This window comes from Papaver somniferum, chromosome 1, assembly GCF_003573695.1.
Source record: "Papaver somniferum cultivar HN1 chromosome 1, ASM357369v1, whole genome shotgun sequence".
Taxonomy (NCBI): Eukaryota; Viridiplantae; Streptophyta; class Magnoliopsida; order Ranunculales; family Papaveraceae; genus Papaver; species Papaver somniferum.
This window is the reverse complement of record NC_039358.1, coordinates 45,347,841-45,361,877: the sequence shown is the minus strand read 5'-3', so window position 1 is coordinate 45,361,877 and position 14,037 is coordinate 45,347,841. Positions and strand designations below refer to the sequence as shown.

General features: G+C 35.6%; 1 protein-coding gene across 1 annotated transcript; it reads left to right on the top strand.

The window, feature by feature from the left end:
- The first annotated feature begins 502 nt into the window (after positions 1-502).
- LOC113299323 lies at positions 503-2,215 on the top strand. The gene is made up of 2 exons (XM_026548368.1): positions 503-1,210; positions 1,472-2,215. Exons 1-2 carry the CDS (start codon positions 503-505, stop codon positions 2,213-2,215), a joined length of 1,452 nt encoding a protein of 483 aa, XP_026404153.1.
- The last annotated feature ends 11,822 nt before the right edge of the window (positions 2,216-14,037 follow it).

Sequence of the window (14,037 nt, the reverse complement as noted above, 5' to 3'; positions counted from 1 at the left end):
GATAAAGACTCGCTATTGTTTTTAGCTTGAGTAAAATCAAATCAAGAGAGAGATATTAACTCCTTAAGATACTTTTATCTAGATTGAGTCTGAATGTCTAGTTGATTCTCTAGCAAAGTATTTCGGAGTTAGTCCATACAGATTGCTAATCGAAATATTGGGTGGTGTTGTTATACCCCCGCTTTTTCACTAATAATTCAGTTGGTAATAATTCTGTTGGGGGGAGCTCTAATGCTTCTCACAATTCTCAATCTCTGTGAGAGTTGCATACTGGAATGTCAGAGGTGTGAAAAGAATTCAATCCACTGGAAAACTAAGGAGTTTAGTTAAAAGTTTTAGTCTTTCTCTTTTGTGGATTTCTGAACCTAAAGTAAGAGCTTCTAAGAATATTATAAAACAATTGAATTTGCCTGGTATGAACAAAATGATTATTCATAATTCTACTGAGTCTGTAAAAGGTAATATATGGCTTTCCTGGCATGCTTCTTTATCCATTCCAACAATGGTGTTATCTACAAAGCAATCAATAACAGTGAAGGTTAAGGAAGTTTTAGTAACAAGGGTTCATGCTGCTTGTCTCACAGTTGATAGGAGAAGTTTATGGAAAGATTTGAAAAATATAAATGAGTTGAAGCTACCATGTCTGGTGATTGGTGATTTTAATGTTGTTCTTTCTTGTGAGGAAAAAAAAGGTGGAAGGCAACCTTTAAAGGTAGCAATGCAAGACTTCAGAGATTGTATTGAATATTGTAATCTTATTCAATCCCCTAGAACTGGAATTAAATTTTCATGGTTTAACAACAGAGTAGGGAAGAAAAGGATTTTATGTGATCTTGACAGATCATTTTATAATCTTCAATGGCTGGAGTGTTATGAGACTTGGTGTTATAAGGTGGGAGTTAGAGGCACATCTGATCATGGTGCATTACTTGGTGGAGTTGCTCAAAGTGATAAACCACACAATATCCCATTTAGATATCAATTTGTATGGACCACTCACCCTGGTTTTCTAAAAGTAATTCAAGAGTCATGGGAAGTTGAATGTGAAGGAAACCCTGCTTTCTGCTTTACTAGTAAACTGAAAAGGTTAAAGGAAATACTTAAGAAATGGAATTGGGAGGTTTTTGGTGATTTAAGAGTGAAAGTTAAAACTACAGAAGAGGCAATTCTAAAAGCTTCTTTGGAGTCTGATGTTGATCCAGAGAATATTGTACTTCTTAATAACTTAGTCACTGCAAGAGGACTACATGAGTTGGCTTCACAACAATAAAATGAACTAATAAGAAGCAAATCAAGAGTGAAATGGGTGAAGGAGGGTGGAGCAAATACAGATTTCTTCCACGCAAGTATGAAAATTAGGAAAGCTCAAAATAATATCACAGAACTTGAAACTCCAAATGGTGATGTAGTGACAACACAATCTCAAATTGCAGACATTTTAGTCAAACATTATCACAAGAAATTTGAGTAGAAAACTGTTAATTTTGAAGAGGATCTGTTTGAAGCAATTCCAAACATCTTAAATGAAGAAGATAATGATTTAATTGATGCATTTCCTAGTCAAGAAGAAATAAAGAATGTTGTTTTTGCAATGGACCCAAATAGTGCTCCAGGTCCATATGGTTTTCCAGGATGTTTTTATAAATATGCATGGGAAGTGGTGGGTGCTGAGCTTATGGAGGCAATACAATTTTGCTGGAGGAATAGATTCATCCCTAAAGGTTTTAACTCTAACTTCTTATTTCTTCTACCAAAAATTCAGCGAGCCAAGAAAGCTGAACACTTTAGGCCCATTGGTTTGCCAAATTTCAATTTTAAAATCATTACCATAATCATTACTACAAGGATTAGTAGAGTACTGAGTAGAATGATATCAAAGCAACATGGTGCATTTATCAAAGGGAGAAGCATTCATGAAAAAATTATTTTGGCTTCAGAGCTTGTGAATGAATTAGATACCAAGAGAAGAGGTGGAAATGTGGGACTTAAAATTGATATTACTCAAGCCTATGACTCTTTGAGTTGGGAGTTTTTATTTGAGGTACTTAGAAGATTTGGATTCTCTGAAGTGGTTATTCAATGGTTAAAAAAAATCTTTGAATCAGCTAGAATTTATGTTCTTATAAATGGTGGACCATGTGGTTTCTTTGAAGTAGGGAGGGGACTGAGACAGGGTGATCCATTGTCACCAATAATGTTTATGCTAGCAGAATAGGTATTAAGCAGAAATATTACCAAATTAGTACAAATGGGTAAACTTCAACCAATGGTGAATAAAGGTGGATGTCAACCTACACATTTGATGTTTGTTGATGACATTTCATTTTTTGTAATGGGCACAAAAGAAGTTTGGAGAACTTGATGAAATTGCTATGGAAATATCAGATATCTTCTGGTCAAGAAGTTAATAAAGCAAAAAGCAAGTGTTTTGTTGGTGGAGTGACTGATACAAGAAAATAAGGCATTGCTGAAATGTTGCAAATGGAATTATCTTCATTCCCAGATAAGTATTTAGGTGTCATTTTAAAACCAGGAAGAGTTAAAAATAATCAAGTTTGGGGGATAGTGGAAATGATGCAGAAGATGTTAGCAGGGTGGATGGGAAAATTACTAGATTTTTCTGCCAGATTAACTTTGGTTAAATTTGTGTTGTGCAGCATGCCCATCTATAATATGTCAGTATATAAATGGCCTAAGAATGTTATAAAGGAGTGTGAAAAGATTATAAGGAATTTTCTATGGTCTGAAGATCCATCTGTGAAAAAACTTGTCACTATAAAATGGGATGAAGTGAATGCACCAATTGAAGAGGGTGGATTGGGATTGAGAAGACTTGAAGTTATCAATAAAGCATTGTTAATGAAGATTTTATGGAAAATAGAAAATGAAGATGTTGAATGGACAAAGTTTATGAGGGCAAAATATAAAGATAACAAAGGTGAATGGATAAAATATCATAAGCAATCCTCAGTATGGCCAGGAATCAAGTGGGTAATTACTGAAATGCAAGAAGGTTGTAGGTGGATTGTTGGAGATGGAACCAACATTTATGTATGGAAAGATAAATGGGTTAAAGATTCTACTTTGCTATAGTTGCATACTGATGATGCATATATCCTGCAACATAATGACATGAAAGTAAGTGACTTAATCCATAATGGTGAATGGTGCATACTTGCAGAAATGTGGATTTATTTTGATATTACAGAATTACCAGTTCTGGTGGGGGGAAAAGATAGAAGAATATGGGCCAAAGATAAAGTTGGGAATTTCTCTGTTGCAAATGTTGTGGAAATGATCAGGAAAAAGTATGAAAAGGTATCATGGACTAAACAGGTATGGCAACCTTGTATTCACCCATACACATCTACAAATCTGTGGAAAATACTAAGGGGTGCATGTGCAACTGAAGAAACAGTAAGGAAGAAAGGTTTATCCACAATATCTAAAATGTTACTCCCTCCGTTCCACTTTAGATGAGTGTTTAGGGTTATTTTTTTGTTCCGCATTACTTGATAGTTTTCATATTTTTCCCACAAAACTACCAACAATACCCACACAATTTGTCTTGGAACCATAAGTTTATTTTTAAATACACTAATAGCAATTAATGTTTGAAGACTTTTCTCAAGGGCATAGACAGAATTTTTTTATATCTCTCTCCATTTCTTAATCTGCGTGAAAATTCCTAAAACATCATCAAAATTGGAACGGAAAGAGTATTTGTATGGTAAAGATCAGGATACAATGGACCATATTTCATGGCATTATAATTTCAGTAAAGCAGTATGGCATTGGTTGTGTGGTGTATTATATTGTCCATTTCCCATAAATTTTGAAGAAATATTATCTTTTACTAAACAGAAAAGCCCTGCAGTCAAAGGGGTATGGTATATTTGTGATTTCAATGTCATGGTTGAGTTGTGGTTCACAAAATTAAAAGAAGAATTGCAGGAATAGCAAAAGAAGGCAAATTTAGAATGAAAGGCAGAAGATGGGGTACAATGTATGATCTTCATATATTGCTATTCTTTGAAATATCAGGCATTCCAGTTCATGTGACGAGTGCTAAACAAGTTTTCTTTAAATACCCTGCTCAACATCAAATTTTAATCTTTTGTGATGGTGCATCCAAAGGGAATCCAGGTCTAGTTGGTATTGGATTTATTGCAAGAAACCATGATGGAGATGACATGGGAGCTGCTTCAGGTGGATTAGGGATTGCAACAAATTATTTGGCAGAAGTTATGGCATTGATTGTTGTAGGTGAGTGGGCTATCACAAAACAATGAGAGGAAGTGTGTTTTAGCTTGGATTCAAAAGCTATTATACTAGCATTCATGAGCAACAAGATTCGTTGGATTGTGCTAAACAGATGGATCAAGATTAGGATGAACATTCCTAAAATATTATTCAGGCATTCTTATAGAGAGGTGAATTTCTCTGCGGAATCAATGGCAAAGAAAGGGGTATTACTCAGTAGGGGAGAGGTGATTTACTATGAGGATAAACCTCAGTTTTTAAAAAACTTGGAAACTGAAGATGGTTTGTATTTCAGGTTTTAAAAAGCTGTATTTTTAGTTGCAGGCTAAACTGTTCTTAGCTATTGAGTAGTTGGGCTTATGTAATGGGCTCAGCTTTATTTTTGTTTATTGCCCAAAATTGGGCTTTCTGTTTATGTAAATTGAAATTTTTAGTAATAAAATTCATGATTAAGCAAAAAAAAAAAGAGCTATATTATCTCTATCTAAATCAGCTCTCAGTCTAAACTCAATAAAGAAAACTTCAAATTGGAAGATTGCATTTTGTACATTCATGGGAAACTGCCATGGAAGAAGAACAAGAAGATGTCCACCAACTGAATGAGGTCTTCCTCTGAGCACTCTTTGAAACACCTCTTTAGAGTGAATGCGAAAAATGAAAACATTTCTGCGATTAGTAGTGATGAGAATGACTTCTCTTTCAGCTCCCCATCTCTGCCTTATTGCAAAGCTGATTGCATCTCTAGTGATTACTGCTTCTCTACAAACATAGCATATAAGCGCAAAAGAGTCCACAAATCTCCGTCTATTTTATAAGTTAACATGTCTCGTGGCTCTCTGGGAAATACTGCAATTTCTTTGAAGATTGGAAGAAAGATTCTCAATGTTTGAGGAAGTAGAGGCCATTGAATTGAATTTGATAAGATACAGGAAGTAATTGGAATTTGTGTAAGAGAATTTGGTGATTTCGGGTATTTGTTGGTTTTTTTATGGTTTATCAATTTTCTGTAGATTTATAAGTCTAGTAGGGTAAATTGTTGAAGAGATGAAATGTATGAATATGAAATACAATAGGAGAAAACTTAGTGGGGATTGCCAAGTGTTCTTCATGCTTCAAGCTTGGGGTGAAAGGAATGGTAGTCAAAAAACTTGGGGAGAAAGTTGGTAATGTTTACTGACTCTTAGTAGTAGTAGGTTGAGAAGGGAATGATTACACTAAGAAGTATAAAATTGGGTTAACTTGCACGACTGAATCAAGATGGATTTGTGGAATTGATAAATAAAGAGCAAACAAAGATATGCTTTCATGAAATTATTCTTGAAGACTGACAATGATTCTTGGTAGTAGAGCAGCACAAGGAAATTCTGCCGCTGTTGCCTCACCTGCTTCCGCAGAAAACCCTAGTCCCCCAATCAGGTTTGGGTAGAAGTGAAGGGATGAAATCTGAAAAGAATAATCATATTAGAAAAATTTAAATAGGGATAATCATAGATATTCAAAGAATCAGATATAGATATTATAGAAATAAGAGTCTATGAACTAGGGTTGATAGTCTAAGAAACCAAAACAGGAAGTAAAGGACAGAAAACGATAATTAAACAAAAGAATTAGAATAATCGAAGAAAAACAGAAGAGGGGAGTCGATGAAAACAAGATATTTTAGTTCATGGACATGCAGAGGATTGAAAATTTGATCGAGAAATTTTGGGTTGAGTGAAATCGGTTTCGCCGATTCTGTCGCCCGATTCGCTAGTAGTGATGTTGAACAGAGCCAGCACCGATTAGTTTTGTCTTTCTGGCACTCAGCGAGTTTCGTTCAGCACAACCAATTTCAGCCATCAGATCAAATTTTGTGATTTTTGTGATCCGTATGATTTTTGTGATATTTGTGAGCGTTGAACCTTTCAGCGTAAAGGTGATTTTTGTGGCTACTTCACCTGCGAGCACATGCTAGGAGAGAGAACTAGTGTTAACAAATAGACCACAGTTTTTTTTGAACTGCAACACTTTTCTGCTAATTTAGCAGCTCATTCTAGCCCATAGGACTTAGCTTGTCCATCGCCAACTTTGAAGGATATCATAGTCATGGTTTTGCTATCAGTTTATGTGTTTGCATTCCTTGCGCTCGTCGTATACTTCGTTCATTTTCGGACACATCATGCCTCAACTTCTCAAATAAAAATCCAGAGACTTCCTTAACTACCATGTCGTCGGCATCATCGCCACCTAATGCATCATCGGCTTCTTCTCGAATCATCGACACAAATATGGATCATGTTCGGAAGAAACTATCCCTATACGGAGGAAAATAAAAAAGTACAAATCCAGCAGTTTTGCGTAAACATGATCATCCAAAATATCACCTTATAAAACTCTTAATGCATCAAGACCAGACGACATTGGAAGAAGCCATGAAGTATACATAATCACATACCATATATTGTTATTATTAATTACTTTACTTTACTCTATGTACATGTATACATATATAATAATTGAAACGTTTTTTTGTTCAGTATGCGATAATTGAGGTGAATGGAAATTTTCTTGAAGCACAAGCAAAAATAAATATTTGGAAACCGGTTATTGAAACATCAAATGAAATAAGTGTATCTCAGATTTGGGTTACATCCGGTGATGATGAAGTGAAAAATACTATTGAAGCTGGATGGGTGGTAAGTTGTACCCAAAAATTATATACAAGCAAATTTATATCCTCTTATTTGGTACTACTGAATTTTATCTTTGTTTTTGATTAGGTGAACCAATACATATATGGCGACGACCAGCCTAGATTTTTTATATACTGGACGGTAAGTATTATTACCCTTTTCGTTATACGGAATGTCCTAGTGACGAGGACATCTTGAAAGGCCATATATTATTGTTTGGTATTATTTTCTAAAGAAGATCAAACCAATCAACTTTTTTTAAGAAGGACGGCAACCTCCTATGTGATAGTTTTGTGCAGACAACATCAGATTTCTGCCTTGGTGGCAGTTTCACCGAGGTATCCACTTTCAATAGCGTCCAGAAAGATGCCAACTTCAGTATTCACAACGTAAGAAAATACAAGCGATCAAATTTTATACTTGTTACCAACTTTGGTCTATATATAATGTTGAATAATTTGGCATGACCAAATTGGTGGACAATAGTGGGTCCACGTACAAGGAAATCTGATCGGATATTATCCAAGTTCCCTATTCACAAAATTATCAGTGACATCAACAAAAATACATTTTGGTGGAGAAATCTAGAATCACAAAAGTAAAGGACGACATACTTCGACACAAATGGGTAGAGGTCATTTCCCTTCATAAGGTAGATTGAAAACATCGAGTTATTTTAATTGGGTTCAAGTAGTTGATGAAAACAACGTGACCAAGGATCCTGAAAATGTGGAGACAAGAGTTACAAATCCAGACTGCTATGGCTTGGAAATTGACAACAACCACCATCATACAAATTGATATGGTTTTTACTATGGAGGTCCCGGTTATAATGATACATGTCAATGATAAAGTAGGTTTTAAAATAAGTTTCATATTTTAAAAGTTTGGTACAAGTAGAATGGATGATTTTTTAATAAATTAAATTGAGGTGGTCTATAACCGCTATTATTCGTAGGATCTTATGTCTGAATTTATATTTTGTTTTCTTTTTCTTTTAATTATGAAAAAGCGGGGGTCTAAATACACCACCCAATATTTCTCTTAGCAATCTGTATGGAAAAACTCCAATATACTTTCTAGAGAATCAACTAGACAGTCAGACTCAATCTAGATAAAAAAGTATATCAAAGAGTTTATATCTCAATCTCTCGATTTGATATATACTCAAGCAAATAGAAATCTGCGAGCCTTTATCAAATACTAGAGAGATAACTTGGATGGTACCAAATACCAATATCCAAATGTCAATCAATTTCAATCAACAACCAAAAGGTCGGATATTCTAATTGATTGAACAACGCACAACCTGTATTATTTCAATTATATAAACAAATATAATGCGGAATAGAAATAACACAGACACCAGAATTTTGTTAACAAGGAAACCGCAAATGCAGAAAAACCTCGGGACCTAGTCCAGATTGAACAAACAATGTATTAAGCCGCTACAGACACAATCCTACTCCAAATTAACTTCAGTCTGGACTGTAGTTGAACCCCAATCAATCTTACACTGTTCAATTGCAAGGAAATATTACGTAACTACACAAGACACAATTGAAGCAAAATTGGTTTGATTCACTCAAATCGGTTCATGAACTTTAAAGCCACGGTTTGCAAAAGCATTCCTTAGTTTATTTAAACATTAGTTCAAGAACAACCGACTTTAGATATAACCTACTCAAGTTCGCGGACTGGGTTCGCGGACTTAAGCTCATGGAAGGAGTACACAAACTCCAGCAGAAAATCTCGGTCCGAGAAGTTCCGCAACTTCGCGGACTGAGTTCGCGGACTTGGCTCACGCCACTTCCATTTCTCTTGATCAACAAAGTTAGCAAACTTTGGTTCAAGGAATAAGGACTTCTGCATATATGTGTTTCCACAACAATTTTTATATCCTACCAATGGTTATGTAATCTAAACTCTCATTTTAATCATTGAAGCATTCTCAGAGAACGTTATATAGCCGTTATTCACATACCATTTTTCGTCAGAGCAATTTTCAAAGTGATTGAAACATAACATGACTTTCGTCACGTGGTAAAGATGAATCGGCTAAAGAGAAAGCTTAACAACACACATTTCGAGAAATAGATAGGCGAGATAAACTCGGCTCGAAATAGCAAATGTGTATAATGAAAGTCTATATATCAAAACAACTTTTGTCTCAAGAGTAGGAAATAGAGTAAATATACTTTTGAGTGATAGATAAGTTCAAGTCTTCACAAACCTTTTAGTCGATGAAGATCCACCAGTTCCTTGAGTAGTCCTTCGTCTTGTATGATGATTGCCATGGAGTCTTGAGCTCAACGACACTTTTTATCCTAATCCAAGACCTTAGCTCTAATAGGCTAGTAATCAAGACTTATAGTTTTGATTACTAATATTGACAAACATGCTTGAGATAGCAACGCATGCGAGTTCGACCGAGCAATGCTCTAACAATCTCCCCCTTTGTCAATTTTAGTGGCAAAACTATTAATATATATGGAATACAAAAAATAAATAAATTAACTTTTGTAGCTCCTATTCCACATGCCTAATCTTCAACATTACTCGAAATCTTCGTCACTTCCAAGTACTCCAATGATCCCAAAGGTTGTAAGTTTAACATCATCGTTGTTGAAAATCCGTAGCTATAACAACAAGAAAACAAAAGTTCTCAAGCATTGTTATACAACGTCATAGTATCATTATACAGCGTCAAAGTTCAATTGTACCACAACTACAACAACAATACTATGATAATATGTTCACTCCCCCTTAGTCAATACTCCATCTCACATGGAAACCGCCCCCCTTACATAATGATCCGAAAACCATATGTATTTGTTGTGTGAACTACATATTAATTCTCCCCCTTTTGTCAATAAAATTGGCAAAGGTACAAGAACGGGATCCTAATGAAATTTCCGAAAGAGACATTTCATGACCAAAAAAAGAACACACATCATCTTATTTAGATGCAATCATAAAGCCGAAGCTAAATGCATTCATCAAGGAGTTTAAAGATACAAGATAACCCCTATAATATTCCACATCCGCACTCCCCACAAAGATTTGGCAATTAAGCGCAAGTTCAAAAAGAACTCTCTCCCATAAAATTTCATTCCCAAGGGAACAATAAGAGAGACCTTAATTTCGAAAGAGAAAAGAAGGATTTCATTGGACACAACACACAAAGTACTCTGACAGAAAAATCAATCCTACGGAAACAAATACGGAATTGAAGTAAACACTTACTGGAGTTTCAAACTCAATTGCCCAAAAGATCGAGATAAGCACAGGGGCAAGAGTCATAGAAACAATTAATGAACCAAAATAACACCAATAGACTGCCGTAAGTGTTGAAAAGTAGCAGTGTCTAATGGTTTGGTGAGGATATCAGCCAATTGTTGTTCGGAAGGCACAAATTCCATACTTATGATACCATTTTCATAGAGATCTCGAATAAAATGGTACCTTATATCAATGTGCTTTGTTCTTGAGTGCTCAACGGGATTCTCAGTGATTCGAATCGCACTAGAGTTATCACAAAAGATCTTCATTATTCCAGTATCAATTCCATAAACATCTAGCATTTGTTTCATCCATAGGAGTTGAGTGCAACATGAGCCGGCAGCAATATATTCTGCTTCGCATGTAGACAGGGATTGTGAATTATGTTTCTTGCTATGCCAAGCCACAAGATTCAGTCCTACATAGTAGAAACCCTCTGATGTACTTTTTCTGTCTTCTACACATCATGCCCAATCAGCATCTGAATAAGCAAAAAGATCAGTCTTAGTATCAAAAGTGTAAGATAGACCATACCCGACAGCGTGATTGACATATCGTATGATCCTCTTTGCAGCTGCAAGATGAGATTCCTTTGGATTATCCTGAAATCTAGCACAACAACCAACACTAAAAGAAATATCAGGTCTAGTGGTTGTAAGATATAAAAGGCTAACAATAATATATCGATACAATTTTTGATCTACTTTTACTTCTTTCTCATCTCTGTGTAGTTTACCAGTAGTGGGAATAGGTGTCTTTTTCGGACTTGACTTATCTAGACTGGATCTTGTAACAAGATCCCTTGCATATTTTTCTTGAGATAAGTAGATTCCATCCTTATGTTGTTGAATTTGTAATTCTAAAAAGATCTTTAATTCACCAACATTGCTCATTTCAAACTCTTTAGCAAGTGAAACTTGAAAATCCTTTGCAAGTTTTTCTGAAGTTGAACCATAGATGATATCATCTACATAGACTTGAGAAATGACAACATCTTTCCCACTCCATCTGGTAAGCAAAGTTTTATCAGCTCCATCTCTTGAAAAACCTTTTCTAATAAGAGAAGTAGTAAGTTTTACAAACCAGGCTCTTGGTGCTTGTTTCAACCCATATAATGCTTTTTTGAGCTTAAGAACATGATCTAGGAAATCAAGGTTTTCAAATCCTTTAGGTTGAGCAACATAGACTTCTTCCTTTAGAATTCCGTTTAGGAACGCGGATTTTATATCCATTTGGAAAAGATTAACCTTGAGAAAACAAGCATGAGCTAATAAAAGTCTAATGGGCTCAAGGCGTGCCACAGGAGCAAAGGTTTCGTCAAAGTCGATTCCTTCAATTTGTGAATATCCTTGAGCGACAAGTCTGGTTTTATTTCTGATAATTGTGCCAAATTCATCAGATTTGTTCTTGAATATCCATTTTGTTCCAACAATATTAACATTGGAGGGACAAGGTACGAGTTCCCATACGTTTTGTCTTATAAATTGCATGCATTGCATTCACCCAAAAGGGATCGATCAGAGCTTCATCAATATTTCTCGGTTCTACTTGTGACAGTTAACAACCAAAATTGCACATGTTTTGAAGTTGCCCTCTAGTCTTAGATGTAGAATCTCTTCCCCCAATAATACTATTGGGATCATGATTCCTTTGAACCCAGAGGAGTCATGGAGGGACAGGTTCTTGTTCTTCAGGAGTAGCCTGATCAGTGCTCTTCTCCTCGTCACTAGAATATCAGGATCAACAACAGTTGGGGATAACTTAAACTGATTTTGGCATTTCTTTGACTTTCTCAATTGTCTCGGTTGGAGGAAATTCAGCAGGAGGATTATCATGATGAAAATAACTAATATCATCGATGATGACATTAGCAGACTCCATCATGACTTGAGTTCTGAGATTAAATACTCGAAAACCACGACTATCAGAAGCATAGCCAAGAAAGAGACCTTCATCACTTTTGGTATCGAATTTCCATCGCTGTTCTCGATCTTTTAGAATGTAGCATTTACTTCCGAACACTCTAAGATAGCGCAGGTTGGGTTTTCTTCCATACCACAATTCATAAGGAGTGTTTAGGGTTTTAGACCGTAAGTAAACACGGTTGATCAAATAACATGCCGTAAAAACAGCTTCTCCCCAAAACCTTAGTGGTAAGTTTTTGTTGTGGAGCATTACCCTGGCTATTTACTGAATGTTCCTATGCTTTCTTTCTGCAACTCCATTAGCTTTAGGAGTAATGGGTGGTGACTATTGTTGAATGATCCCCAGTTCGTCACAAAATTCAAACACCTTGGTGTCCTTGAATTCAGTTCCACAGTCTCTCCTAATTTTCTTTAGTTTGCGACCTAGTTTGTTATGAATTCTTTTAATAATAATCTTGAATTCATCAAGGGTTTCATTTTTATGAGACAGAAATGCAACCTAAGTGAATCTGGTGTAATCATCTACCATAACTAAAGAATACTTCTTACCAGCAACCGTGGGTTGTTGAATTGGTCCGAAGAGATCCATATGAATTAAATCAAGTGGAGCTTTAGTGATAATATCTCGAGATGATTTATGGTGAACTTTAGTTTGTTTACCCTTTTGACAGGCACCACATACACCTTCAATCTTTGCATTGATTTTGGAAACACCTCTAACAAGTTCTTTGTTAATGATCTTAGTTAGAAGACGATAGTTGATGTGACCAAAACGCTCATGCCAAAGATGTGTCGATTCCACCTTAGTCAAATTGAAACAATTGCTAAACTGAGTATCAAGAAGATAACAGTTGTTTTTACCACGAGTTCCTTGAAAAATTACTTTCCCAGTTTTGTCTACAATGTTACATCCATTTGCATTGAAGACAACTCGATGGCTTTTGTCACAAATTTGACTAATAGAAAGAAGATTTGCAGTCATACCTTTTACGTATACTACATCATGGATTTCAGGTACGGCGGGAAGTTTGATCGTCCCTTTCTTGCTAATGTAGCAACAACTCCCATCTTCGAATATTACTGGTCCTCCTTCATAGTCGTCAGAAGAAACAAACCATGTGAGATCACCTGTCATATGTCTGCTACATCCACTGTCGAGAAACCATTGAAAGGGTGATGTTGATTTTAAAGCAAAAGCTCCCATACTATTAGTACTTTCCTTTTTAGGGTTTCCTGATAGTTTTGTACGTCCTTTTAGTGAAGCACTAAGTTGTTTAGTTTTCGTGTGAAGATTACTTGCAACTTTCAGTCTCTTTTGGAAGGATATACAAGTATGTTGAAAGTGATTAGAGGAATCACAAAACAAACATGGGCCAACATTTTTGGAGTCGTCAGAAAAGTTTTGAGTCATATCAGTTTTAACAACCTGTGAATGTTGTTTATTACTTGACTTATGATTGTTCTTCAGAGAGAAGCAACTGAAGTTATTCAAATCCATTAAAGGGATTTTAATAGATTTCAAATCCTTAAGCATTGCAATTTCTGCTATGAGATCAGAATTGATCCGGATTTGTTCATCCAACTTTTTCTGGAGAGTAACCAGTTTATTAGAACTTTTCTATGATTGGTTTTTAATCCTGGTGAAGCGTTTCTAGAGACTTTTCTGTCCATAGAGTCAGATCGCTACAAACACAGACTTGTGAGGTCTTGAACGTGTTTGCCTGCTCTGATACCAATTAAAAAAGCGGGGGTCTAACAACACCACCAAATATTTTGCTTAGCAATTTGTATGAAAAAACTCCAATATACTTTCTAGAGAATCAACTAGATAGTCAGACTCAATCTAGATAAAAAAGTATATCAAAGAGTTTATATCTCAATCTCTCGATTTCATA